Source organism: Dicentrarchus labrax, unplaced genomic scaffold (genome assembly GCF_905237075.1).
Source record: "Dicentrarchus labrax unplaced genomic scaffold, dlabrax2021, whole genome shotgun sequence".
In the NCBI taxonomy this organism is placed as follows: domain Eukaryota; kingdom Metazoa; phylum Chordata; class Actinopteri; family Moronidae; genus Dicentrarchus; species Dicentrarchus labrax.
This window is the reverse complement of record NW_026136709.1, coordinates 5341416-5369414: the sequence shown is the minus strand read 5'-3', so window position 1 is coordinate 5369414 and position 27999 is coordinate 5341416. Positions and strand designations below refer to the sequence as shown.

Sequence of the window (27999 nt, the reverse complement as noted above, 5' to 3'; positions counted from 1 at the left end):
CCGTCTTCTCTCGGCAGACAGAGTCCCGGCTGTGTGTGTGTGAGTGGGAGATGGACTGAGTGAGGGCGCTCTTTCGACCAGTGCTGCCGATAGCATTGAAATACCCACAAGCTAGGTTGAAATAATTGACGATTTCAGGTCGCTGAATCAACAAGAAAAACATAGTACCGTTATCAGTCTTTCACATCCCACTCCAAACACACTAACACGGCATTGATGGTAATGTATGCAAGGAAACAACCGAGACTCGGCGATGGGTAAACATCTCTTTAACGTTACTTATTCAGATTTTTCCTTTTCCTCGTAACGTTAGCTACGCTTTGACAATCCGCCATTTTTATTGAAACCAAAATAAGTGTCTGGAAACTTGCAGGTTCAGCTGTTGCAACACTTTCAACTATCTCTCGAGGTTGACATTTGAAGCTTGATATTAACAAGAGTTTTCTTTATATTTACAGGTGCGACCGAAGAGATTCTCAGCCCTATCAGGTACTTGTTAGCTAACCGTAGCCTGCTAGCTTGCTAGCAGCAAATAAGATTAAAATGGACACTCTAGTTCAGGCTTCTGCTGAGCACAACAGGCCCCAGTCAGTGCGGAAAATAAAGTGAAAAGTAAATGATTTTGTTTGAAATTGCAGCTTGAGCGCTGCAAATATTTCCTAACGTATATATAGTCAGGTAAAGAAAAAACAGACGGAGTGTATTCGTCGAGTTCAGCTGTTCTGGAAAAGGTACAGGCGAGTTTTATTACAGCTCAGAGCTAATGATAGCCTGGTACTGTTAGCTACCTTGCTAGCCAGTCCGATTAGGGCCTGACCGCAATCTGTCATTTTAAGGGTACAGCTAGCTGAGCTCTCGAAACATCAAAGTGTTCTATATATATACTGCCAAGCAATGTATTAACAATTAAATTCTAAATATAGTTAATAAGCCAAACCGATGGCTGGTAATAGTTGGTCTCATAAAATGTTGTTTACTTCGTCATTATCAGAAATGATACATTTGTCATTATACATAAACACATCGTTACCAAGTGAGAAACTAGTCAACAGCCATACTAGCACAGCGAATGTGGCTGCTTAGTAATGTAGCACTGGAAGGAATTGACAGAGATAAAGCTGCTTTCAAATAATAAATAATTAGCTGCATGAATGGAGATAAGCTCTGCAAATTAATTCCTGAGATATTCAAACTTTGATGCTCAAGTGTGCTGACACTGCAGTGCTTGGAGCAGCCGAACATAGTGTTTGAGAGACCTACTGATGACTGCACGCACAAGATAATGGGTTGTAGTGAGGTTTTTGATTTGTGTCCACAGACTCTCAAATACTCATCTAAGAGCCATCCAGGAGGTGACCACCGACATGAAAAGATGCGAGACTCCTCAGATGTCACCCCTCCTTGTAAAATGCTCAGGAGGTCTGACAGCCCTGAAAACAAACACATCGACAGCACAGGGCACAGCAGAGCAAAGGCTGTCCACACACACCGGGCCAGAGACAGGGATGGAGGTGAGAGACCGTGGTTAATGAGAATAAAATGGGTTTAGAGAACAGATATTTAACTTTTATGGCTAATGTCACTCAATCCAGTAATATTCAACACTAAAATTCAGCAGCCTGGTACTCTGCAGGCAGTACAGCTTGCTTTAGGCTTATTTATGTCAGGAAGTAGAAAGTATAGTTGCTGTTTTCAACCAGACATGCCTAAAATATATGAACTTACAAAAGTAAGTAACAACCGACCAATTTTCTATTTCAGTGTTTCCTCTATGTTGATTTTGGAGCCGCTGTTAAATTTCTGCCACCACGGTATCAGAAATGGGGCAGATGCACAATGTAGTCACGGTTGCCTTTTAAATGGTCCTGCCGACATAATGCACCCCCGTTGGCTGCCGCTCACATTGCAATTTAACAACAAGTAGAACTATTCAGAGGTTATTGGGGCTGTCCAGTTCAACTCCACATTGTAACTCCAACGTTCAACTTGTCAGTTCTCAGCTCAACGTCCTGATATCAAACATCTGGAAACATTAAAACGGTAAATATATTTGTTTGTGTTGCAGCGAAGTGTCAGTTCTGTTTCATACGTAAAACGTTTGCTGACGGGGGGGTGTGGGTGTTCGGACAGGCCTGCCCCCACTGCTAAAATAAAATCCTAGAGGAAACACTGTATTTAATCAAGAAGCATATTATTTTTACCAGTCGGGTAAACCTCAGCTGTTTCTATAACAGTAACTACAAATCTAGATGTTTTGCAAATATATTTGAATTCTAATAGACACCACACGCACTGACCAGGCATTCGTGTGTTGAACGGAATATGTTGTCGGTGGAATAAGTGTCTTTTTGCCTTGTTTAGGGTGTCACTAACATTATATCAGAAGTACATTTTCCTAAGGTTTGAAAAGGGAATCTTTAGGGATGGAAAGTGGAAATTCGTATATAGGGGTAGATTTAAATGTTGATTTAAGTCTTGCAGTATTTTCTTATTTCAAGAGAAATGAAAGGAAACAAACATTCCTCCATTTCTCAAAAATGTATTAAAAAGCATTTTGATCCATGTTTGTGGTATAATTTTGGTGTATGAAAACGCATTATTGCAACATGGGGCATTTCAGAAGAGTATTGTGTTGAGCTGCCAGAGTTGAGTTTGCAAACATAATGTTTTGTGTAGCCGGTTTTTCAAAGTGATACATTTGCTTAGTGAAACATTTGGAAGACTGAAGTTGATCTGCAGCAGTCACTGCTCTGTGTGCAATATTTCTGTACTACAAACCAACAGCACATACAGTTTTACAAGGTTTCCCTCACTGACAGAGAGGCCTGGTAGAGATGTTGCCAGTGGGGTGGGTTAATTTGTAGATTGTGTGTTGAAACTATGACCCTGATGACCACAAATATTCACTGGAATTTGTGTACAGATTCTGAGAGACAGTGTTGCATTTTATTTCGAGATATTTGAGATTGAACTGGTATCGAAGGCTTTAGACACGGACAGTTGAAATACACTTCCAAAGTAAGAGCTTTATTTATTTCAGCTGTCTTCTGCTATCATAGATAGTAGCCATTTACCCTTGAACTTATTGCTTTTTGTTGTAAATGGCATCAAACAAGAGTTTTTTATGTCTGCTTGATGTGTAATAACCTTGCATGTAATTTCGATTTAGATAGCAAAGTGGTCTTTCACAGAATTTTAACACATGATTAATATAAATAATGGACGGATGCTGATGAAAAGAAGAATATAGGTGGAAACAGTGCTGATACGATGATAAATGTATGTAGCAAAACACAGAACACATGGGATGACTGTCAAAGTTAAACTACAGAAAGATGTACCGTCATCTCCCAAGATTAACCAGCTGGTTACAAAGCTGTGCTGAGTCAAAACTGTGAACAGATGACTCACTGATTCAGATCAGTATCAACATTTTTATTTGCAACTTGTAAAATAAAAGGAAGTAGATATTAGATTTGAAATAATGGGATGCTAACTTAAAGCTGCCCTAATCAACACTTTTCTATGTACAATAGGTCAAATGACTATCTGTAATGTGAAAGGTGGTGCTTGTAGTGACAAACCTACTGAGAATAATTGCCCAACTCTTGCCGTCCTGCTTAGCTCTGCAGAGTGTTTTTGCATCTTCCAGCTCATTGTTTTGGTTTTCTGGCCAAACTTTACCATTTGGATTCAGTCTCACCTCTGTCATCCGCCTTGTTTCCAGACACAGCAAGCAGCTGTTCTCACCAACCACGCTCTGATGAACCCACTGTGTACTACCTGCTTAGCACCAAACAGCAGACAGCTGCGACTAGCTGGTGAACATAGTGGAGAATTTAGCACCTGTAGACCCAGCTAATATTTTTCAAGAGTTGATTTAAAAAAAAAAAAACTAGGCATGTAAAACTAGGGTCTTACATGAAATGAACACCCAAGTGAAAATGTTGGTGTTTCTGCACTGCACAGAGACTGTAGGGATTAGCCGATCGTTATTTGTCTGGTTTAAAAAAAAGCAGTGGCTGGTTTACCTTTTCCATCTGCAGCCGTCTTGGCCCCTAGGCTATAGCTAAACAGTTCATTCAATCTTTGCAGATCAACCCTTAAGTTCATTGCACTTATCCTCTTACATCTTCTTCGCTACATCAGTTGTTGTTTCCCGCGATGATAGCTTGTACTCCAGCTCAACAAACGCCATCAGCTGACAAAATCCTCCTCCTTCCACAAAGTTTAGGCACATATCTCCAGTTACCCGTTGTGTCACGGGCCAGCTAATCTCTGCCTTGGCAGCATCACAATGATGTTTGGAAACACCGCTAACGTTAACAAATGAAGCGATTGAAGATTTCCTGTTAACCGTCTCTGCTGTTTTTGCCTTTTACTCAATCTACAGATGGTTTATCATAGAATTGGTTGTTCTATGATACACAAGTTTGCTATTGCATAGCTTCCACTGCACGTTCGTTTAGTCTACTGGTCATCCTTCTGCCTGCAGCTGTGCATGCGTAGACCCAATGTTAGTACTTAAAACGCTGAACAAATACCAATGTCCAGAGGAGTACTCATACCCATCCCTAGTGAAAACCAAAACAGAGCTGAAAGGAGAGTAAATAATCAATTTACATTTATCCAGCGGCCAGAAGCTCGATTCCAAATGAATGTTAACATTGTTCTGTGTCTGCTAGACGTGTAAACAAGCATAGCAGGTTCATCATAAAAATCTCAAAATCATGTGTCAGTGTGTGGAATATTGAGCTTATTGAGGAGTTTAGTCATATTGCAGCTTGAAATGATTTAGCTGATCATTTCATGTCAACCGATGGTGCTCACCTCATAGTTGTAGCTACAAGTTGTAAACATTATAGGCTAACGCCCAAAAAGAAAATGTATGGTTTCTCAGATGAAAGGAGGTTTCAGATCTTAACCGAGTCTGTGTAATTTTAGTTATTTATAACTTACTTGCAAATGTTGACAGCTAAACCAAATTATGTTTGATGTGGGAATTGAAAGTGTTTATTAAATGCTATCGGCTCACAAGCACAGCATAAGCTGGGAGCAAACTAGCAAGCTCAACAGGGGAGATGCACAAGTTGGTACGATGATCAGTGAGGGAAAACGATGTTGGGTGCTGTTTAGAAGATTGATTTTTCTGACCCTGCACTGGTATTATTAATTAGTCTCAAATTCTAGACTTTTTTGAGAAGGCTTATTGGACTGTTCTAAGTACTGTTTGTTATCTTTAAAACACTTTAAGCAAATAAGTTCTACATGTAAATTTTAAATTACAAAAAAATATATTCTAAAGCAGAATGCAATAACACACATCAGCAGCATCACACAGCACAGACTAGACACACTATAGAGACGACAGTAATCACTGAGTACTGTAGCCCTAATGTGCCAAATTTAGAAAACAAACATGAAAAAATGGCTGCTTTTGTTGACATGTATGGACGCTGACAAATAGGACAGTGAAATGTTCACGCTTGTAAAAATGCCACCAGTCTGCGGGCTTACATAAAAAACAATGAATGTGGACCTTTTTGATGCACATTATACACTGCCAATGTGTGTGTTGCCCTTTAGAGTGCTGTTTCCTGTTATTAAGTGAGTTCTGCATGGTGTAAAAAGGTTAAATCAAGCAAGTCTGTTTTGATTTCAGCTACAGGAAAGAGGTCTTTATTGGTTTTGTTCATATAACTGATATTTAATGCCACTGCAGGGCTCCAGACTAACTTGTTGCATCAGTTGCACTGGTGCACCTAACTTTTTTTTTTAGGTGCGCCAGCACAAAATGTAGGTGCACCCAAATATTTCATTGCGTTGCCTTTAACGCCATATGGTCACCTTTTTATCGCTCTCCATAACTTTCATATAATGTGAATGATTTTTAAACAAGAATAAGGTGTAGAGAAATGCTTGTCTTTATTTGAAGCACAATTATATATAAAAAGAAAAGTAAAGTGTTTAAAGTGCTTCACTGAGCTGAAATTGAACATTTCAAATTAAAACACTATGCAAAATAAAACATTTCCAATTAAAAGAGGACCTGATTACTACTACCTGCCGCTGAAATGCAGCTGGGAGAGGGGCCACTTTCTCTACACACTTGTCACGGCATATCGTGTGTTTTTTAGACATGTTATGTTTTTTAAAGTTTCGATACGAAACGTTGTTGACCCACTCACGAATGCACTATTTCCGGCCATATTCTGACCGCACTCCTGACAGTACACGCAGTGCATTGCGTTACGTCCTTTGTTGTACCCTGGAGCCCTGCACTGGGGAAATGTATAGTTTAGTATAAACTATCTCTTGTAATTTTGCACCTGGGGAAAAAAACATCTGTTTTGTGGCTAATGAGCTGATTGCGAATGTAATCATATATTACTCATGATTCTGCAGCAGATGTCAGCTCTCAAAATAAAAAAAAGGCACCTGGGACTCTTAAGTCACAGTGTCCGGGAAAATTCTGGGGGACAGTAGAGAAATGTATTATTACAAATGAAATTATTATTCGCAGCTTATTCAGACCATCCTGTAAAAGGTGAGAAATATATTAAGATGTATTGTAATTCATCCCCATGCATGGTGCTCAGAGTAATCCCAATCCACTTCATCGGGGTCTCTACCTCTCCTCTTGTGCAAGCAGACAGTAGTACGTGGCATGTGGCGCACGTTTGATGTTCTGTTTCACTCTTTCTCTCTGGATCTCTGCATTAGGGTGTTCCTGTAGCTTGTAAATTATTTTTCACTTTTTTATATACTTCAAATATATTACATTCCTGTAGTGACTTTGTCATTATTTGGTGGCCTGGTATCTGGTTGACAGCGTGAGGAAAACTTTTAGTAACTGTAGACTTGATTTCCAAAATGTTTTCATACATGTATGTCTAATAGTCTCGGTACTCTCATTACTGTTGTAACTAATTAGTAAGTAAGGATGTCCCCATTTTCCTTGATGTCCAGTGTTATGCTAAACCTTTTGTTAGATTCAAATATTTTGTTATATGTTGCGGTGTTTTCCATAGCTTTTATTGTAGAGGCGTCCTACCTCGCCGAAATGTAGAGCACCTCAGAAAGAATGAATACATTTTTTGATTGAAGTGTTTAAACTGTCATCCAGTCACCCCATTGGTGGTGAGTTACAATAGCTGGTTCCATTTTAATTTCACTGCCTGGTAAAATACCTGAACTCTTCAAGCTCACAGGATAATGATTCTCTTATGATTGATTTTTAGCTAAGAACAATGCAGAAAACATTCAGGTGACTCTGTCTGTCACTTTCTGCAGTTAAAATGACAGACTTCACAGGCAGTAGTCAAATATCATCTGTTGCTAATTAAAGTTCATTCTATAATGGTTAATATGAGTCTTTTGGCTGCTGTCAGTTTGATGTGTTCACTGTGTACTCAGTACTCTGTACTCAGCCGGTTGACCTGAGTGATAAGACTCATCACTCTTCAACACCACTGTGCAGTTTCAAGTGAACTGTGTTTTTTGTAGTTAAGCAATACCAATAAAGTGGTGACTCTTTCTCAAGAAATAATCTAGCAAGTCCTATCACATCAATTTCAAAAGATTTTTCTACTTAAACCTTTTATGCATATCATATTGGTACTTAATCAATGTAGTAGTTTCATAACTGGATCTCAAGTATTTTGAGGCATGCTTACCACCTCCTCAAACCAGTTTCCTTGTGGGGACGCCTATGTTGGATAGCGCCGAGTCTATGGAAGGAGGAATGTCATTTTGAATCAGTTGTGAACGTGATTTGAACAACCTTACTTTGAACACACCTGCAAAATGCTACCCTTGCTAATTAACTCCTGTCATTGAAACTCAAACACTACTTGGGTTGTATTCGATTGTCAGTAAAATCAGATTTGGCTGTTCAATATGAAGATTCTACTATTTTTTTCTTCCACCTATCTATCCTTTTTGTTTGAGTTCAGTGCCACACTGAACTGATATCAGCTTACACAAGTCTTCTAAAGAGTAATGTTTTACCTGTAAGACTCACATTTTATTGCCATTGTTTTTCTTCTGTCATTAGTGCTGGGTGATGTAGTTGAAAAAACTGTCACTATAAAATGTTCAATTTCAGTCAATATAGATAATAACGGGTTCATTTTAATGGCCTATTTTAGTTTTTTGAAAAACAGGTGAAAAAAGGTTGAATTTACCCACTTAACTTATCAAGACACGTAGGTAATATTTTAATTTGAATGTTTTATCATACGGTATTGTTGTTAAGTACCTCTCCATTGTGGATTGTCTGTGGTTTGCTTCTTGCGATGTATCCGATGTAGAGATAGATAGAGAAAGTAAAAGTGTCCGTCCTCCTCATAGTTCAGTTATAAACTATCTGTTCTGCTGGGCTGCTGACAGTGCTGTCAGCCAAAGAGTCAGTCACAGTGGATGGCACTGGAGGAGGATTTACCATCGTCTGGTTCAAAAGTGCTTTAGCCGACTTCACTGACAGTCATCACTGAAGCAGAGTGCCCCAGAGCAGCGAACAGACTGGAGTTGCACTGCCCTCTGTTTCTATCGCCCTTTTCTGCTTTTATCACAGTTAGTTTTGTGGTTTGTGGTCATTGTGACTCTCAGTAAAGTTTCCAGCTTGCCCTGCTGTTGCTCTTGCATTGCTTTGTGAACAGTGACGCAGATTAAAAAACAAAAGTGCATTGATTTGACTGACAAAATGCGAGTCGACTCATGATCTTCTCGACTGATGACTCGAATCATCATCTTTCTGTTTGGGTAGCCCTAAACACCACTACATAAGGAAACTGAAGTTCAAAATGTCCTGAATATTACTTTAAAACAAAGGATTAATAAAGCAGGTGTGAGAGCTTGTAGGTATCAATATTTCAACACCCATTTATGTGCCACAGTGTATTGACAACATGAGTAAAGTGCACGTCCTTGGTATTAAAAGTGTTACATAGAGCACCGTGTATCTAATGTGATATCCAAAGCAGCAGATGAAAATAACAAAGGTCGTTAGAAATAAATGTTACAGAGAAGTAACTGGATGAATCACAATTAATCCAATGCACACAATACTATCTGAGCAGTGACTCTCACAGTTTGGAAACATGCCTTAAAGAAACACTGTTTGGAGCTGCAACAGCTACTGAATTCCCAGATGTTAGATTGTGCTGTTCTGAACAGGGTTTTGGATGATGGGAACAAGTAATCAAAGTTATCAGTGCCTTCCATCAATGCACAGTAGTGGGAATGATTATGTACCTGGGGAAAAGGTTTTGTTGTTAATGTGATGTTGATCTGATTTTGGGTAGTGTGGGTCAAGACTCTCCAAGCTTAAAAAATAGTTACAATCAAAATTCAGTTTTTCCATCAGCTTCAGTTTTGTTATCTAGTATTTTTATTTCAACAAAATTGCAAAACAGTTTCTCTAACTCTGTTACCAGTCAGCTTTTATCGTCTGTATGTTGTTTCTCATTGTCTAGCTGCAGTTATATGAAGTTATAATACCAAGCCACAGTTTACAAGCTAAAGCATTTATTTAACACTGTTGGACATGCCACAGATTGTTGCCGGTGGTTCTGTATGTACAGACTGCCATAGATGGCTGCGTATGGTGCTCAGTGAATCTCTCCTCACCTTCTGTTGTACGTAAGAAAACCTTGTCACCAGAGGCTTTTATTTCAAGCTTGCCTTCCTTGTTGTGGTTTGCCTCACTGACATATAATTAAACCCCCAAAGAAATCTAAAAAATGTTACAAATGTCAAAATATCCTGAAGTGCTAACACTTGTGGCATCTAATAATAGTAGAGGTGAGAAGATGGGATGAGCAAAAGCAAGTTCAGTCTTGCCATCTGATTGCTACACTTGTAGTAGTGTTGGCTGTGTTTTCATATCAGAATTATCAGGAAGCAGCTTAGTACTTAGTGGACAGAGAATCTTAAACTTGGGATGCTTTGTTAGACAAACAGGTGTAGCAACAAGTTTAAGTAACGGTGTTACATTAATGGAGTTGCCATATAGCTTGATGGTTTAGCTACAGTCAGACACAGTATACTGCGGTTTTCAGTGTAGCCGTAGAACACAGACGCAAGGGCGAATATATTGGCAATCGCTGATTGTTGGACTGGCAGTGGCCAGTAGAAAATCTGTTTGCAGTACACTTTTTTTGAAATCGACTGTGCTAAGAATTTCGGAGAGACTCTTGTAAGAGCATAGTGAAATGTTTGTCAGTCCATAATAGAGGGCCTTAATCTCATGGTAAGACTCCACAAACAGCTTATTTAGAGCTTTGGAGAACTAAAACAGGTTGTCGCACCTGTGTCACAAGTTTAGGACCAAAATCCCTCACTGTGAGTGCTGCTACATAGCAACAAATTGGAATATGACATAAGATAAACTTGAATACACTGGTAAGCTAGCGAAATGCGTTTCAGGTTTTTAAAGCAGAAAAGTGCCAGTGCTATAGTCGGTGTTTATTGTTTTGCTGCATTAACAAAACACGAGACCGGGGCAGTGGACATAGTTTGAAACCAAGACTTTAATAGCCCTTGCAAGATGGTTATCGCACAGTCTGTATACACCCGTAAAAGGTATTTATTATTGCTTGTGCATGTGTCTAAAAGTTAAAGCCATGTAATATTTGACCACCTATTGTCTTTCCGTTTTCTGAGGCAACTGTGAGCATTCATGTCCTCGGGTTGGTGTGTGCATTTTGTTGTAGTTCTCAGCCAGGCTTTTCAGCTATGTCTATGAATTTGGCACAATATTGTTAATGTCTGTTACTGATGGTGTCTTTCCCACTCCTTGTGTTTTGTTGCAGGGACCAGTTATTCTCCACAAGAAAATTCTCACAACCACAGTTCCCTTCATAGCTCCAACTCACATTCTAACCCCAGCAAGACCTCAGACACAGTAAGTGTTACCGCTGCCTTAAAGATGGACGAAGCATATTTTTTTCCAGGACCGTTTCCTGGTGCTAGCTTCTGTTCTGTAGTTTCACAGCTTTGATGTTTTTGGTTTTGTTGTACTTTTTATGTAAATATGAAAAACATTCAATAAAATGTAACACACCACTGCTTTGATAGCAAAGATAAAATCTAGGAAAATTTTACTACTTCATATTGTCAAATGAAAACCCAGCACAGGGATTAGTGCAAACATCATTCAGTGGCAGACAATCATTTGGCTTACATTATTTTCTTTTCATTTCCTCTCTAATTAAAAGTTAACTTTTTGGTTATTAATGTAGATTAAATAACTTTTCGGGAATGATTTAAGTTCTCTGCTCATTTTGTTTCCCATCCTTTAATGTTCTGTTTTTACGTTCTTAAGCCAAAATTCATAACTCATGTTTTTTGTTCTCCCCTTACCCACATGCTTAATGTTAATTGGGGAAGAAAGTAATTCCCAAGTAATGCTGTTTAGTCAGCATATGTGATAAAGAAGGCAAAGTTACATTACAGTGCTAATGTGAAACATGTTAACTGCACCACCAAGAAGAAAGATCTGATGCTGTGATCAAATGTGCTCTTGAACAGTGTTGAATATCAAGAAGATTCAGTTACACTGTGTTTATGTAAAGTTATTTACAGTTTCAGTAATGTATAAACAATAATTAACAGTTTTTATTTTTTGCATTTGCTTTACAATATTGACCTAAATAACAAAATTAAATTGGGACATTATAAGGCGATGGGGGCACAGGATTACAGTGTTAAATGGTAACAGGATGCAGGAAACGAGCAGAAATCATCAGTCACAATACAGTGGACCTTTCTTAATAGCAAACTGTTTCACTTTGGTTACCTTAACAATCTTGTCTCTGAATTAAGCCATCCCTCCCATTTAAAAAGCCTCTGTTAAAACAGCTCAGCTATAGCTATCTGCCATCCCCAGTATCTCTCGTACATTTCAGATCACATTACAAGCTCTTGCATCAGATCTCCTCAACAGAGACACACGCACACAACTGGCTTCTGTCTGGCTGGCCTCATGTTCCTAAATATTTTCTCTTTATCTCAGCCTTATGAACCTGGTGACGATTGGTCAGAGCACATCAGCTCATCTGGAAAGAAATACTATTACAACTGCAGGACAGAGGTGTCCCAGTGGGAAAAGCCCAAAGAATGGCTGGAGAGGTGACTATAATCCATTTACCCAAACCATTTGATAAAACACACATTATTGTAAGCAGTGTCAAATAAAGGTTGTATATGTGGTTAACATCTGTTTGCATGCATGCTTGTATCTATTTCACAGAGAACAGAGGCAAAAAGAGGCAACAAAGACTGCGGTTGTCAACAGTTTCCCCAAAGACAGGGACTATAGAAGGGAGGCAATGCAAGCATCGGCAGCCCCTGGCTTTACTGGTGCTAGTAAGTGTTACAGCACACATCCTCACCTGTCTGCTGCAAGTAGGGTTGCAAAATTTCAAAGTTGGGAACTTTCCATCGGAATTAACGGGAATATATGGGAATTAAAGGGAATGAACAGAAATAAATGGGAATAAAATTGATATTTTTAATATTGCTTGTTATAATACTGTTAGTCTATAACAGGGAACTTACATGTAGTTGAAAAGAAACATATTGCAGGATAATCTTGCTTAAAACAACCTGATTTAATGCAACTTCAGTTGAATGTCCTCCCTATATTCGTCAATGACATGCACACACGCAGTAATCAGCATAGGCTACTACATACTTGCCAACATTTATTTTTTTAAATGTTTTTTTCTTTTTTGGGGGGGGTTAATACATAACCCATTGCTATTAACCTATTTGGTGATTGTATTGTCCGCATATAACCATAGCAAAGGCAAAGCTAAAGGTCAATGGTTTGGGCTACTACTTGTGGTGCTATCCATTTGTCTCGTAAATCCCCCGCCCGAGTTGCTCTGACGGGAGAATGTGACTTAATTGCCTGGCTTGTACCACTTGTAGCGTTCCATTTGTCTTTGGGCATTACCAGTCGGAAAGAACATGGACGTCACCAGTGCAGCAGCTGTCTTGTTATTGTTTGTGGCTCATCTAAACAAGCTCAATGTGAAATAATAATGTTTTTCTACAGAAACACTAACATTTCAAGTAATTCCGTTATAAGTCTTACATTTCAATAATATTTTGCCATTTTCGATTTCAATTTCAACAAGTGCTTTGGCGTTTTTCTCGAGCCACCAGGGGCAGTGGCAGGCTAGTGTTATTGTTAGCTACGTTAGCCTATTTAGCAAACCAGCTCGAAAACAAAACTTTACATTGTACTGCATGCACAGCAACACCGTGCAATGCATAAATTGATGACCGGACTAAAGCAGCAATGTAAACAAGTGTGTAAGAGCATTTAAAATCGACATTAAAACGACCAACGTAGTACAAATACAAAGAAATACATTTCAATATTGTATGAATTACCCAACTTTTCCAGTTAATTCCCATAATTTCCCATTAATTCCCATGAAACTTTCCAAATTGGAATGTTTCCCAAATTCCCCAGCTTATCTTTCCATGGGAAGTTTCTGGAAAGTTTCCGGAAATTTACCGGAAAATGTACGCCCCTTCGCAGCCCTAGCTGCAAGTGATATTAATGAATCGCATGTCTATATATTTTGTTGCTTGGCCCAAAATATCAAGGATGGGTGTTTTCTTTCTCTGTCACCATCTTTCTACAAATCTACCTGAAACCCTTTAGCTTAAGTGTGGTTTTTATTGGTTAGTCAATGATGACTATTGTTGAGCTGACCTTTTGGCTGATGACCAAAAGACTGAGACTATAAATGGCGGAACCTTGCATGCTGAAGTGGTTTTAAGCAGCGTACAGTGGCTGTGCACTCAAAGTAATCTGGTAACTGATCGAACCACGTTGGTCCAAATCCATTACAGTCTTGGCCCGTGTTGACAGTCTAGAGATAAAATAATCGTCTGCGAGATGGTAAATTATTTAAATCAGTTTTCCGCTGATCAAATTGCTTCCTGTTCTCATTAAGATAAATGTATGCAGAAGTTCTGTTGCTAGACAGAGGAACATAGATCATGTGTGAGCAGGAGAAACAATCGCCACATTTATACATGGTATTAAAATGTGATCTCTATACGGACACCTTATCCAGATAATAAACAATACGATCTTACCTTTGCATTTGCACCCGGTATTTTTAATGCATTCTCGTTATCCTCATTGAAATCAAATCTCTGTCGTCCAAAGCAAAACGTGTGCTTGTAATTTGAGGTGGCAGCAAATCGTCTCTGCCTTAAAACATTTTAAGGCAAGGTTGTTGGAGTTGTTGAGTTAGGGTGGACATTATAAACTTTGCGGAAGACTGTCTTTGAGAAATTCTTGTCAATGAGGCAAATGTAATAAATGAAGTTATTCCTTCCTTTGTGTAAAAAATATTGTACAGGTGTGTTGCAGCACCAGTGTGTAGGCTGCTCTGTGACTAGATAAATGATACAGCGGGTAAAATAAGTATTGAACACGTCACCATTTTTCTCAATAAATATATTTCTCAAGGTGGTATTGACATGAAATTTTCACCAGATGTCGGTAACAACCCATGCAATCCACACGTACAAAGAAACCAAAATAAATAATTTATGTTATAAAGTTATGTGTAATGAAATGGAATGAGACAGGGAAAAAGTATTGAACACGCTTACTGAAATTTATTTAATACTTCCTACAAAAGCCTTTGTTGGTAATGACAGCTTCAAGACGCATCCTGTATGGAGAAACTAGTCGCATGCATTGCTCAGGTGTTATTTTGGCCCACTCTTCCGCACAAACAGTCTTCAAATCTTCAGGTTTCTGTGGACCTCTTCTATAAACTCTGATCTTTAGTTCTTTCCATAGATTTTCTAGTGGATTCAAGTAGGGTGACTGGCTGGGCCATTCTAGCAGCTTTATTTTCTGTCTCTGAAACCAATTGAGTTTCCTTGGCTGTGTGTTTGGGATTATTGTCTTGCTGAAATGTCCACCCTCGCTTCATCATCCTGGTAGATGGCAGCAGATTTTTATCAAGAATCTCTTGGTACATTTTTCCATTCATCCTTCCTTCATTCATATGACGTTTGCCAGTGCTGTATGCTGATAAACAGCCCCACACCATGATGTTCCCACCTCCAAACTTCACAGTGGGTATGGTGTTTTTGGGGTGATGTGCAGTGCCATTTGACCTCCAAACATGTTGTTTTTTATGGCATCCAAAGAGTTGAATTTTGGTCTCATCTGACCAGACTATATTCTCTCAGTATTTCACAGGCTTGTCTAAATGTTGTGTAGTAAAATTTAAACGTGCTTCAACATGCTTTTTCTTCTGCAATGGAGTCTTGCGCGGTGAGCGTGCATAGAGGCCATGGCGGTTGAGTGCATTACATATTGTTTTCTTTGAAACAATTGCACCTGCTGATTCCAGGTCTTTCTGAAGCTCTCCACCAGAGCATATGAGCGGGAGTGGGGAGCGGAAGGATTTTGTGTTGAGCGAGGAGCGGTCATTTTTTTAAAAGGTGGAGCGGAGCCTTATCTCTCACTCCAATTTCGCTCCGGTCGCTCATGCCCCACCCAGAATTCATCTTTGCACCTGCACGCCCACCCACACTATTTTCTTTCAAAACTGTGGAGTTTAATGTGTACTTCAGAAAAGAGAGAAGTCGTACAAGTGTACTATTCCTGTAAAAGTAACAGATGGGGATGATGTGGAACAAGAAAAAGAATGCGGCGACATTGTTGCAGTCGGTAAAGAGTCGTTTTGGAATCTATTTAAATTAATAACTTGTGGTCTCACTGTTTTTGTCGGCTTAAAAACGGAACATTATCCTTATGTCTTAGTTGAGTTGTGGTAAGTATTTTTTAAATGAAATGAAAATACGTAGCCTGGGGAAAAACGGCCAAGCTCATGTTTTATTTGTGAATAGAAGATTGCAGGTGAGGGTTGTACGATGCAGGGGGGGTTTTTTTTGAGCGGAGTGGTGAGCGAGTGGAGCGGGATAAAATTTATGATGGAGCGGAGAATGCGCAGAAACAGGTGGAGCTGACGAGCGGCGCAAATTGACAGGTCTGTGAGCAAGGAGTGGAAATGTTCACCCAGTCCGCTCTGCTCACATGCTCTGCTCTCCACAAGTGCTCCTTGGCTCTTGGACAACTCTTCTGATAATTATTTTCACTCCTCTGTCAGAAATCTTGCAAGGAGCACCTAGTTGTGGCCGGTTTATGGTTAAATGATGTTCTTTCCACTTCCAGATTATGGCCCCAACAGTGCTCACTGGAACATACAGAAGTTTAGAAATCCTTCTGTAACCAATGCCATCAGTATGTTTTGAAATAATAAAGTTGCGAAGGTCTTGAGAGAGCTCTTTAGTTTATCCATCATGAGATGTTTCTTGTGTGACACCTTGGTGATGAGACACCTTTTTATAGGCCATCAGTTGGGACTGAACCAGCTGATATTAATTTGCACTGAGAAGTAGCAGGATTGCTTTCTAATTACTGATAGATTTCAGCTGGTGTTTTGGCTTTCCATGCCTTTTTGCACCTCCCTTTCATCATGTGTTCAATACTTTTTCCCTGTGTCATTTCACATTATTACACATAACTTAATATATGGACATCTGTGCTTTGATTTCTTCTGTTAGTGTGGATTGCATGGGTTGTTACCGACATCTGGTGAAAATTTCATGTCAATAGCACCTTTAGAAATATATTTAATGAGAATAATGGTGACGTTTTCAATATTTATTTTACCCGCTGTATTTCATGCAGTTAAGTTGAAAAGCGCACCTTTTGGTGCTTTCATGCCACAACATATACAGAGTCGGTAATTAGTCATGTCTCTTTCTGTCTTCTCATTTACTCGTTCTCTAAATTAAAAAACAACAACCTATATTTTGTTAGGTAAAACCAAATATCTGTATTGATCAACGCAAATGCTGTGCATGCTTGTTTGGCTGATCAGATCACAGTCTCTCCTCAGTCGCCTTTGGTGCATTTACACCTGTACTTTCATGTTGTCAAGCACTATCTGATTGCAATCTGATCACCCAAAACAGAGCTGTAAAGGGAGTCAGTGAGTTACAGTTGTATGACAGTTGGATTATAATACCGTTGTTGAGGTTTCAGTGCCAAGCCACAGCTCACCTGAACTTCACCTCACTATTATGTTCACTCTTCAGTTTTCTCTGCAGAGTTCTTGAGCCCCATGACTTGTCATCCACCTTTTCATCCATATTTCGCATGATTCCCTACTTTCTTTGCCTTTTCCATGCAAACAGCTTCATAAATGAGCAACTGTGTCTGACAGTTGTCTGTTTCTGTTTTGGTACAGCCATACTGGGAATTCACTTTTTACATAGGATTGCAGGGGATGTCTAGCGACGCAATTCTGATTGTAGTCTGCATGTTGACGTACTGGGATTTACTCGTTCTGTATGTGCTTCTTTCTAGCTGCCAACACACAAAAAAAATCGTTGTGGGACTAACTGTTATGTGTGAGGGGTCTGGTCTTTGTTTCAACAAGGTCTGTGCCGCACAGGAAGTACGCAGCATTGCGTCACAGTCGTCACCTAAAGTTAAAGATTCCCTCAGGTGCAATTGTCTGTTGTTGGCATAAGAAAATCCCCCAAGACTGCTAGAATTCCAGGCAAAATATTGCAGAATATTTTCTACATAATGGCACTCCTCTATTAAACTAGCCAAGCTATTAATGAATAGATGGCATTTATCATGTATAACCTGTTTCTTAATACCTATTCACCTCTCCCCAAAACACTTCCTCTAACAGACCCACTAATGTTTGGATGACTACCTGACAAACAAATGCAAAAAATTCCCTTAAGGAAGTTTGATGTTATTCAACTAAAAAATATGTATTTTCAGATTATGTTTAAATTATAATCCTTGGAATATTTATTTAAAGACCCCACACAGCAAAGTCACTATATACACTCTCACTGGAAACAAATCTAAAATGTCCTGATATCAAACACACAGACATCAGTCAGTATCAGTCCATCCTCCTGTCCTCTCAGATTTGTGGCCTAACCCAAACTAAAATAAGCATTTAGACTACATACAGATCATTATTAGATTAACACGCATGATTTGGTTGTAAGAACAAAAACTGCGGACAAAGAAGGTGGAAATATCACTACTATTTTTTCTACTTTGTACTTGAGTTGTCATCAACCCGAGCAAACTGAACCACGGCCTTTCTGCTCTCTCTCTTCTCTCTGTCTGCTCTGTGTTTGTGTGTGAGTGAAGCTGAGCCCTGCCCTCTATTATGCGGAGGAGAGGACAGAGAAGCACGACTATAAATGACAGAAAAACGTGGTAGCACTAGGGGGGCTGCGGCCTGTATATACCATTGTGATTGATGATCATCAGGCTGTTTTGGTGGTGCCCTACGCCCAACACATGATGCACATGTACCTAGCAGCCGCACTCTGTTGCTTATAGTCAGCCATCTTCACCATAACTCAGTAGCTAGCTGTTAGCCTAGCTTAGAACATAAACATGATGTACATGATCTTGCCGTTGCATTTCACCATCCAGTTGGTTCAGCTGTGAGGAACATGTCCCTTGCGCATGCTGGTGTGGAGTTCTGCCATTATGTCTGCAGCCAGGTACTGTTTTGTTACAGGCGATCATAATGTCAAGAATTCAGTTTTAAATTTCCAGTTATTGACTTTTCTGCAGGGAAACTAGCGATTCATCTATGAACAGAATTTTCTCTCCACCCCTAGCTGTGATGAGATTTTATGGTGTGTATTGAGTTTGCAAGAGGTCCAAAGCTCCTGTGCTAGTACCACCAACACTCACTCAGTGCTCCGAGAGCTCCCAGTCCAGGCAGAGTCAGCTAATAAGACCGTTAGCTGCATGGCTAACTGAGATAACAGAGATGCCTCATGCGCATGCTCTTGCGGATGTCTGCCAGGCTGCAGCCAAGTCCGTCTGAGTCACAGTCACGCTGTAGAAAATAGTGTCTGTACTGTGATTACTAGTAGCTCCTCGGTGAAGCCACAGAAATAAGGCAGCAGAGGTACAGAAAGCACTACACAAAATGTGTTGATTAAGGTACCAATGAGACAAAGAAATACAACCCAAGAAGTCCAGCTAGAGTAAAATATTAATCCCTTTAAGGTTTCATATACAGACACTGTTCATAATGCTCACAGACAGGATTTTATAGCTGTTACATTGGCAACTGTTTTATCTTTTGATGGATGATTGGAAGTAAACAGTTGTAATACTCCGTTCATGTTACAAAGCACCAGGAATGTGCTCTTTCATGTATGATTGATTACCGCAGTGTTTTGCTGGATGCTTGTTTTCTGTACTGTATGTAGTGTATTCCCCATCCTTGGTCCTACTCTTGTTTTGGGTTTTTTTTTTTTGGGGGGGCAGATACAACAAAGGATATTTTCTTCTTGCTGTCAGAAGGTTGCCATCATGTTTGCTAGTGCACATGTGGAACTAAGTATACTGCAAATTTGTACTGTGTGTAGTATTGCAAGTCTGCAGCAGTCTGTGTCCGCTCTGGAGAATGATCGTGGTTTCAGTCAGAATTTCATGTGGGATTGTATACCATTACTTAGAACCCTTAATGGAGCTGACATTGCTTGACACTGTTAGCCACCTTCCTAGGCAAGTATAAATGAATATGTCTGAAAGTGACTGCATAATCATTTAGCTATCATTTTGATTTGCGAGACTGCCTCTGTTGATAACATCCTCCTTGCTGCTGCCCTCACAGAGTCTGCCCAGGTAGAGAAGCCATCAGCGACCCCTGCCTCCCAGTCATCATCCTCAGGCTCAGGGAGCTTGAACCCCTCATCAGGGCCCCCCGGATCATCTGCCTCCACAGTGCCCGTGTCCCCAGTCCTGCAGTCTCCCGCCCCTCCACTACTTCAGGACCCCACCTTGCTTCGCCAGCTTCTCCCAGCGCTTCAGACCGCCCTGCAGCTAAACAATGCCAGTGTGGACATGGCGAAAATAAACGAAGGTAAGATAAATGCAGATGAAACATGTACCTTCAACTGGTGTCTAGATTCAGCTAGCTGCACTGTGTTTGAGCACTAGTTACAGGGCGATGCTTTGAAATTATATGCTGTACTTCTATCAGCTTCTGTCCTGACTGCTCAGTGCCAGAGGCTTTGCCATGACATGATAATGCTTGCTGTTGGTCTGAGCACAGTATTGAATCTTATCTAACTTGACATCCCCATAGTACTATGGTGTTTGTATTGCTGTCTGGATGAAGAATACCTCCAGGCCAAGGTATGCTTGGCAAGAACTTACGTCAGAAAGCAAAAGTGTTCATAGAGGTTCCAACAGTCACACCTGAAGGGAAGTCGGAACATCCGGTTGTCAGAGATCCAATAATTGTAAATATGGGGTAGGGGTGGGTAAAAATATCGATTCATCAGTGCATTGCAATATATTTTTTCCCCAATTCAGTATCGATTCATTAAATCCTCTGAATTGATTCAAGCTCCTGGCCAGTGGGGGGGTGGTGAGCAACACGGAGGCCGCACTCAACCACACAACAACAACATGGCAAACGAAGTAGGTAGCAGCAGTGTTAAACCAGCGCCTTCAACTTTAAAAGCAGATGTTTGGAGTCAGTGTAAACCCGGAACACAGGAAATAGACAAAAGTAAGGTAGTGTGTAAGCTGTGCCAGGCAGTACTCAAATACTGCAATAACACAACAAATTTGCGCAACCACTTAAGCCGACACCATACAGATGCTCTGTAGCAACCCGCAGATTCAAAACAGACACAACTCGACAGATCCTTCCTTTGCAAACTGCCACCAAAACAAAAGACAAAAGATATATGTAAGGACCTACTACCGTACAGTGTCGTGGAAAACGGGGGTTTTAAGAAGATGGTATACACACTGCGACCACGATACGCCATACCAACACGCAAACACATGACGGAAGTCGCTTTCCCGAAGCTGTAATTCTACTTATTACTGAATCGATATCGAAGCATTTAAATCAATATCGAATCGATTACGAATCGAGTTGTGACCTAAAGAATCGAAATCGAATCGTGAGGTTCTTAACAATACCCAGCCCCAATATGGGGACAACAACACACACTTTCAGATGTCTCCTAGAAGGCAGCTGCTAGGGGGCCTGTACTTGAGTTTGCAGCCGTGAGAAGATTGTCAGACATGAAAGGTGTGGGGAGGGTTGCTGTTTCAGATGCTGTTTTACCATTTGACAAGCACTTCTGTTGGAGTGTAGCAGCATCTCCAGCCCATGCTGTTTGCTGTGAGCCCCTTAAACTCTCTAGCATATGAATGACTAGCCTAACAGTCGGTGTTGTGCCAACACTGAGTGGAAAACTTGGCTGACATTGTAGCAGGCACCTCATGCATCCTGACTGTCTGAGTCTTAGTTATATGATATAACCCAAGGAGCAGCAGTACATACACCTCTGCAGTCTGTATGGTTGAGAGGGAAGCTAGAGAATCTGTGTCAACTGTGAAAAGGCTCTGTGGCTTATTAGCCACTGTATTGTCAGGTAGTGTTGATGAGTTGTCAGTTTTAGCATTTAGCAATTTGTGTGTGTGTGTGTGTGTGTGTGTGTGTGTGTGTGTGTGTGTGTGTGTGTGTGTGTGTGTGTGTGTGTGTGTGTGTGTGTGTGTGTGTGTGTGTGTGTGGGTGTGTGTGTGTGTGTGTGTGTGTGTGTGTGTGTGTGTGTGTGTGTGTGTGTGTGTGTGTGTGTGTGTGTGTGTGTGTGTCCGTGTGTGTCCGTGTGTGTCCTAAAGAGGAAAATGTTTGTGACCCTTCCCTCAGCCCATACTATCCAAATCTGAAGATATTGTCCTTAGTGAAAACATGTTCAGTTGGTTTTCAGTGTAGCCTGTTGAAGCTAATGCCATTCTTACTGAACATATTTATATGGAACACATTATTGAATTTAACAGTCAAATTCACTGACGCAGTGCAGAAACCATTCTAGAAGCAGGTCTTAAAATGTCAGTGCACAGGCTAACTGTGTGTGTTTTCCTCTCTCTAGTTCTCACAGCTGCTGTCACACAAGCTTCATTACAGTCGATGCTCCATAAGATCCTCACTGCTGGACCCTCGGCTTTCAATATCACTACTATCCTCTCTCAAGCTGCTCAACTCTCCAACCAAGGTAAACACAGGTCTAGTCAACCATTGTGTGTGCATTGTCAGTTATGTGTGTTGTATAATGACTACTTTGTCAGAGCGGACCTTGCGTGTTCTCTGTATGTTTCCTATTTGTTAAATAGCTCTGATTAAGGTTATAGCATCAGCTAACAGAAAATCCATTTCCTCACTTGTATTTATGACAGCGATCATCTATTTACTCATGTAGTGGTTTCCATGCTGGGTATTAAATGTTGTAGATTGTATTGATTACTTAGATTGTCTTTCTTGTTGTGTACCTCGAGCAGCTCAGCAATCGAACCAGTCACCTATGTCATTAACGTCGGACGCCTCATCGCCCAGGTCTTATGTTTCTCCAAGGATCAGCACACCACAGACCAACGCTGGTCCTCTCAAACCCCTCCTCAGCACACAGCCTGTCATCTCACAGACAAAAGTAAGACACAAAAACATTCAACAAGCTTATACAGTATCCAGTTGGGTGGAGGAAGTAGCCGGCTGCATGAGTTTTGGTACACTTTCCCTGGGAGACTAACACTCTGCAATGGAAAATAAAACAACAGTTGGCGTGTATGAACTTGAAATACTTGCAGTGAGGACTTGAGCCTTGCTTCTTTGTTCAGGCGCAGTTGAGTTTTATAAATAAAATGGACAACATTCAGTTGTTCATGATAAAAGAAGTTCAACAAGTGGCAGATAATCAAACCTGCAGTCATATGAAAAGGTGACTTGGATTGAATTTAGATTGGCACTGAAGCCTTGTTCTATGGCATTCATTTATGGTCTCTGTCCACTTGGCTTAAATGTAGCAAGTGCAGGAGAATCATGCAAAAGGAGTCAAATGGATCCCATATTAAAAACACACAATACACTGAGTCACGTGGCATCTCAACCAGACACTTAAAATAAGAGAGATTCATACTAACAGGGTTAGTGATGCATGGTGTTGACAAATGGCTGCACAAAATATACTTTTATTATTTGTTCGCTTCAATCTCATGGAGAGGGCTTGTTTTGACCAGGTGTTTCTAACTTTCTGCGTTCAGGTGAGCACGTCATCAGTGAAGCAGGCATCTCATCCCCAGCCCACATCCCAGCAGCCCCTCTCCAGCGACAAGCAGCACAGTCACGATGCCCACACGGCCTCCCCGCGCACCCTCCACCGCCAAGGGTACGTACAAGCACACAACTCCCCCAAGATTGAAAAGAATAAGTAGCTGGAGAATTGAACTCTAATTGACTCTGATACGGTGGGATGTTATTGTTGACTGTATACAGTTAAGTTTAGTCTGTTGGCCTCTGAATGCTGAATTATTCTTAAAGATGCAACATCTGGACGCCCAGTTAGCTCCGTCGGTAGAGCTGGCGACCCATATATGGAGTTAATGCAGCGGCCCGGGTTCGAATCCGACCTGCAGCCCTTTGCTGCGTGTCATCCCCTCTCTCCACCCACCTTTCCTGTCTCTCTACAGCCAGTCCCTCCAGAAACATGCGATTTGTCGATCGCATTATTCAATGCATAATCAGCCAAAGTCTGCATATTAATGTGGGGGCCGCATTTTTTAAATACGCTGCATAAATTGCCGATTTCCGCACAAAATATGCGGGGCTTGCATCGTTTCATAATCCCCGCATTTTCGTTGCAAAAAGGTCACATATAACAAAGTTGAAAAATGTTGCGTTTACTTCACACAAGAGCAGCCATTTTCCCCTGTTGCCATGGGAACGTTATGAAGTGATGTAATTACGCGACGTGAACATCATTGAAAAGCTGCAAACCCTGCGATGAAGCCATGATGAAGGGGGAGGAGATGAGATGGCGAATGATTGGCCAGTGTTAGAGGCTACGCAGTTGTAGTTGTCATTTTCACAGTGGACTGTTGTAGTTTCATTCAGGAGTTGATGCAACTTTACAGTTGTAAGATTGCACTTTTTTGTTACCAGTGGGTTGGATCATACTAGTTTCAAAAACCTTAGTTGTAAGTATATTAGTAGTATGTAAAAAAGAGATTGCACTTTGTGCATTGAAAGCACTTATTTTAACAGAAGATGTCTGTTTTGTATAGCTACCTCTGTAAAACAGGAAGCACACATTTTATTTTTTTATATTTTAGTTATTCATTTTTACAGAAGTTGTAGCATATTCCTTTTGTAAAGCTACAGAACTTAAATATTCCCAGCACTTTCTGTGATGTAGTATGCTTGCTTATCATAGGAAGTAATAAGAGATAAAAGGTAGTAGCCTAGTGAGAACAGGGTGTTGGGGAATCACTTTTTTTCCCTCTTTTTATCAAACTGCAGTTTTTGCAAGTTCCCGCAATTTCATCGCATAAAATTGCATAAATATGCATATCATTTTAAGAAAACGTGCCGCATAATCAAGGATTTTTGCCCGCAACAATGACCAAAAAACTTTTTTCTGGAAGGACTGTACAGCTGTCTATCTATAAAGCCAACAAAAGGCCAAAAAAAAAAGATGCAACCTCTTTGTCATTGTTGTTTTAGAAATCATCTGTGTGTATTGATGTGCTTTATTGTCAAATCATCTACACATGTAGCCAAATACAGTGGAAATACTGCCATGATGATTGACAGCCCATTCACATCAATTTATAAGTGGAGTTTTTACCAACATACAACCTTAGATAGTCATCATAGTGTAGTGTTGTGGCACCATCTGCTGGTCATTGATGGAACCATGAGTGGCTGCTTCGTTCAGTTGTCTCTTGGTTACACAAAATAAAAGAATGACTTCAGTGATGTTCATTTGTGCAGTGGAATATATTTCTATTAACAGTCTGTGGATAGATTTGGTAGCTGCAGACAACGTAGTCGTTCATATAAATATTTAATCACAAGAGTCCATGAGTTGCTGCTTTAGTTTCAAGGTCAGTCATTTTGCTCAGAAGTCAGTGAAGAAGAGGGAACTGAAGAGGAGCTCCAGTTCTTAGCTCACAAGAGGCAAAATGGACTCCAGTCAGTCTCTCAGGCACACTTGAATAGGGAGGTTGTACAATTTTGTTGTTTCCCTCTACCTGATCCCAGACTTGGCCTTACTCAGACTTGCAGGGTTTGCAGCTACAAGCGTTCGGCCTACAGTATGTGGATGAAGCTTAATGCCATTTCTACAACTTTCACTGGCTGTGTAACAGTGTGTACTGTGTGCACTGCTGTGTTTGTTTTTCTCTACTTGGGCCCTATGTTTATGGTTGTGATGGGAATGTGATCAGGGCATTCCTATGAAAGAGGTTTCCTCTCAGTGAATCTTCACTGAATAAATAATGGTTTAACAATATGTATATGGTTGTGTGCTGGGCACTAAGACACAATTCAACAGCCCTTCCAGCCCAGTAGTACCATGAATGAGCAGATCCAGTCGACACTGACAGAACTGCTGCTGCTTATTGACAGAGAGCTTGGAAGAATGAAGTCACCAGTTTGTTCATACACAGCATGTCTCAATGCTAACATGCTTCTTCACCCTATGTTGATCGCAGCAGTCAGAGGAGTCCCTCCCCGGGTCCCAACCACGTCGCCTCCAGCAGCAGCAACGCCCCCAACTCTGCCTCTGCTCCCCCCACTGCCTCAGCATCGCGGCCCTCCTGCTCCTTCACTCCCACCCTCGCTGCCCACTTCAATGAGAATCTTATCAAACATGTACAGGGTTGGTCTGCTGAACACGCAGAGAAACAGGTTGGTCCCAGCAACACTTCACCAAGCACCCTACTGACTGGAATGGCATTTTTGCTGATTGTGGTTATTCACGGCACCGCCTTTTTAAAACAAGTTTTCTATCTGACAAACTATCAAGGCATCAAGACTACGTGAAGAGGCTCACACCATGGGGAGCATCTGTATGTCTGAGAACTGTACCGAGCTCAAAAACCTCCGGTCCTTGGTCAGAGTCTGTGAAATACAAGCAACATTGCGTGAGCAGAGGTGAGAATACAGTCTAGAAGCATCCACCTGTTGCTGTGTAAAGTAAACTTTAATCCAAGCACAAACACTGACGATGATTGTTCTCTCTGTCTCTTCCACAGGATACTGTTTCTGAGACAGCAAATCAAAGAACTTGAAAAGTTGAAGAATCAGAATTCTTTCATGGTCTGAGAACTTCTGGTTGCGATTGGAAGCGGGCGTTTGGGAAGGGAAGGGGGGAGAAGACCCATTGCACATAGTTGGAAGCTGGAGGGAGAGCAGTTGTTCAGTTCCTCTTGAGCCCGGTCTCAACACACACACACACACACAGGAGCTGCAGTCGGGTTGGCTTTGGACCGTTGGGCTGGGAGAACCAAGAGGGCAGAGAGAACATGAAGAGCTGTTGGGAGGAGGAGGAGGAGGAGGAGGAGGAGGAGGGTGGGGTGGTTTACAAGACTCTGTTTTGTAAGAAACCCTCGGTGGGAAAAAATGTAGATTTCTTGTAGATGTTATTATCTATGTTGTAAATATGTTTTGTAGATTGAAGCCATGGAAAGCCATGCCTATCAAAGCTTTTGACATCCAAACTAATCAACGCCTAGGCGGCTACATTCATTAGCTAGCCTTTCCTTCATGTTAACTCGTCTGCAGACTTAAAGCTTCATTTTGTCCGTTCATAGATCATTGAACCGCTGAGTGCGTGCGACCTGCATGTAAACGGAGGAGGATGTTTGTAAGCCATTTATTTACACAGAAGCTTAGCATAAAGCATAACACACTGGTGTCAAAGTAGTTTTTCCCTCAAATATTGGTAAACTGAGTACTCTGTCTAGATTCTCTTCCTGTGCCCTCTCCGGGCGAACTGTAACCTCTTACTCAACGTGGTAAACGCCCCCTCCCCGCAGGTCCGTCACGACCGCTCACAAACGGTTCAGTGATCTATTTGCAGCTTCTGGTGGCCCTGCATGTTCCAGTCTGAAAAAAACAGTGCCTGGTGGTGTGGTGGAGTGAGTGATTTAGAAACAATTTAAGAGATGTGATGGCGTGCTGCTTTGGACCATTCCCACTCCCCCTTTCCTCTCCCCTTGGCCTCAGCCCTGCCCTGCCACACCCCCTCTCCTGAGACTACACTTCACACCCTCCTTGTAGTTTTTTCTTTGTGTTCCAGCAGGTTTTGTTCCTCTTTTTTTCCCTCCTGGTTCATTCCTTTGTACAGTCGCTAACATACAGTGGAGTTTTAAGAAGAGGACGCAGAATTAAAAAAAAAAAAGGTTTTATTTATAAGAGTTGTAGTGACGAGCAGTAAATCACAATGATATCCATACATTTTCATTTGCACCCAGTTTAGGAGTGGTAGAATCCAGCTACAGCAGGTCAGAGGCGGATGTATGTGGATCTCCTCTTGTGTCAGAGCAGGGCGCCAAGAGGTCACAAGGTCAAATGTGAAATTATGTATTGTAATAAACATGTTCAACTAAAGCGAGCACTGGTTATTTTATTGGAGTGTTAGGTTTGGTTCATACGCTAGTGCCTTGTGGAAAGTCTTAAGTGTCACAGCCTCGTTTACCTGCAGCCCCCACGTTTTCTTTGCTCCCCACTGACCAACGACGGAAAGATCTTCAACAAGCGTCTCACACGCAGTGTTGTTTTTGTTTGGCACGTCCCATCCCTCTCTTATGTTTGTTGAAGAGCAGGGTCCTAAGCTGCAAAGGCCTGTTTATTTTCCCCCCCACCATACTATCTATTGAGTCTATAGCTGAACCGCACCACACGTTCAGTAAAGGTGACCACATCATTGCTTTGTATATTGTTTCCTGAAGTATATTGACAAATGAAATAAAATATGCCTCTCCAGGGCCATGTTGTTCTTGGGTTTTTGATGGTCCCTTTAGCTTCCAGTTCTTATATTGTTGGACTTCAAAAAAACATGTTTTGGATAGTTTAAATC

General features: G+C 40.9%; 1 protein-coding gene across 1 annotated transcript; it reads left to right on the top strand.

The window, feature by feature from the left end:
• The first annotated feature begins 2 nt into the window (after positions 1 to 2).
• Positions 3 to 27911, top strand: waca (WW domain containing adaptor with coiled-coil a). Its single transcript, XM_051411255.1, has 13 exons — positions 3 to 257; positions 459 to 489; positions 1319 to 1511; positions 10815 to 10906; positions 12017 to 12132; positions 12254 to 12369; positions 19734 to 19982; positions 22015 to 22137; positions 22421 to 22569; positions 23180 to 23304; positions 25631 to 25826; positions 25945 to 26072; positions 26174 to 27911. The coding sequence occupies exons 1-13, from the start codon at positions 217 to 219 to the stop codon at positions 26241 to 26243; spliced, it is 1629 nt and encodes a 542-aa protein (XP_051267215.1). The 5' UTR covers positions 3 to 216; the 3' UTR covers positions 26244 to 27911.
• The last annotated feature ends 88 nt before the right edge of the window (positions 27912 to 27999 follow it).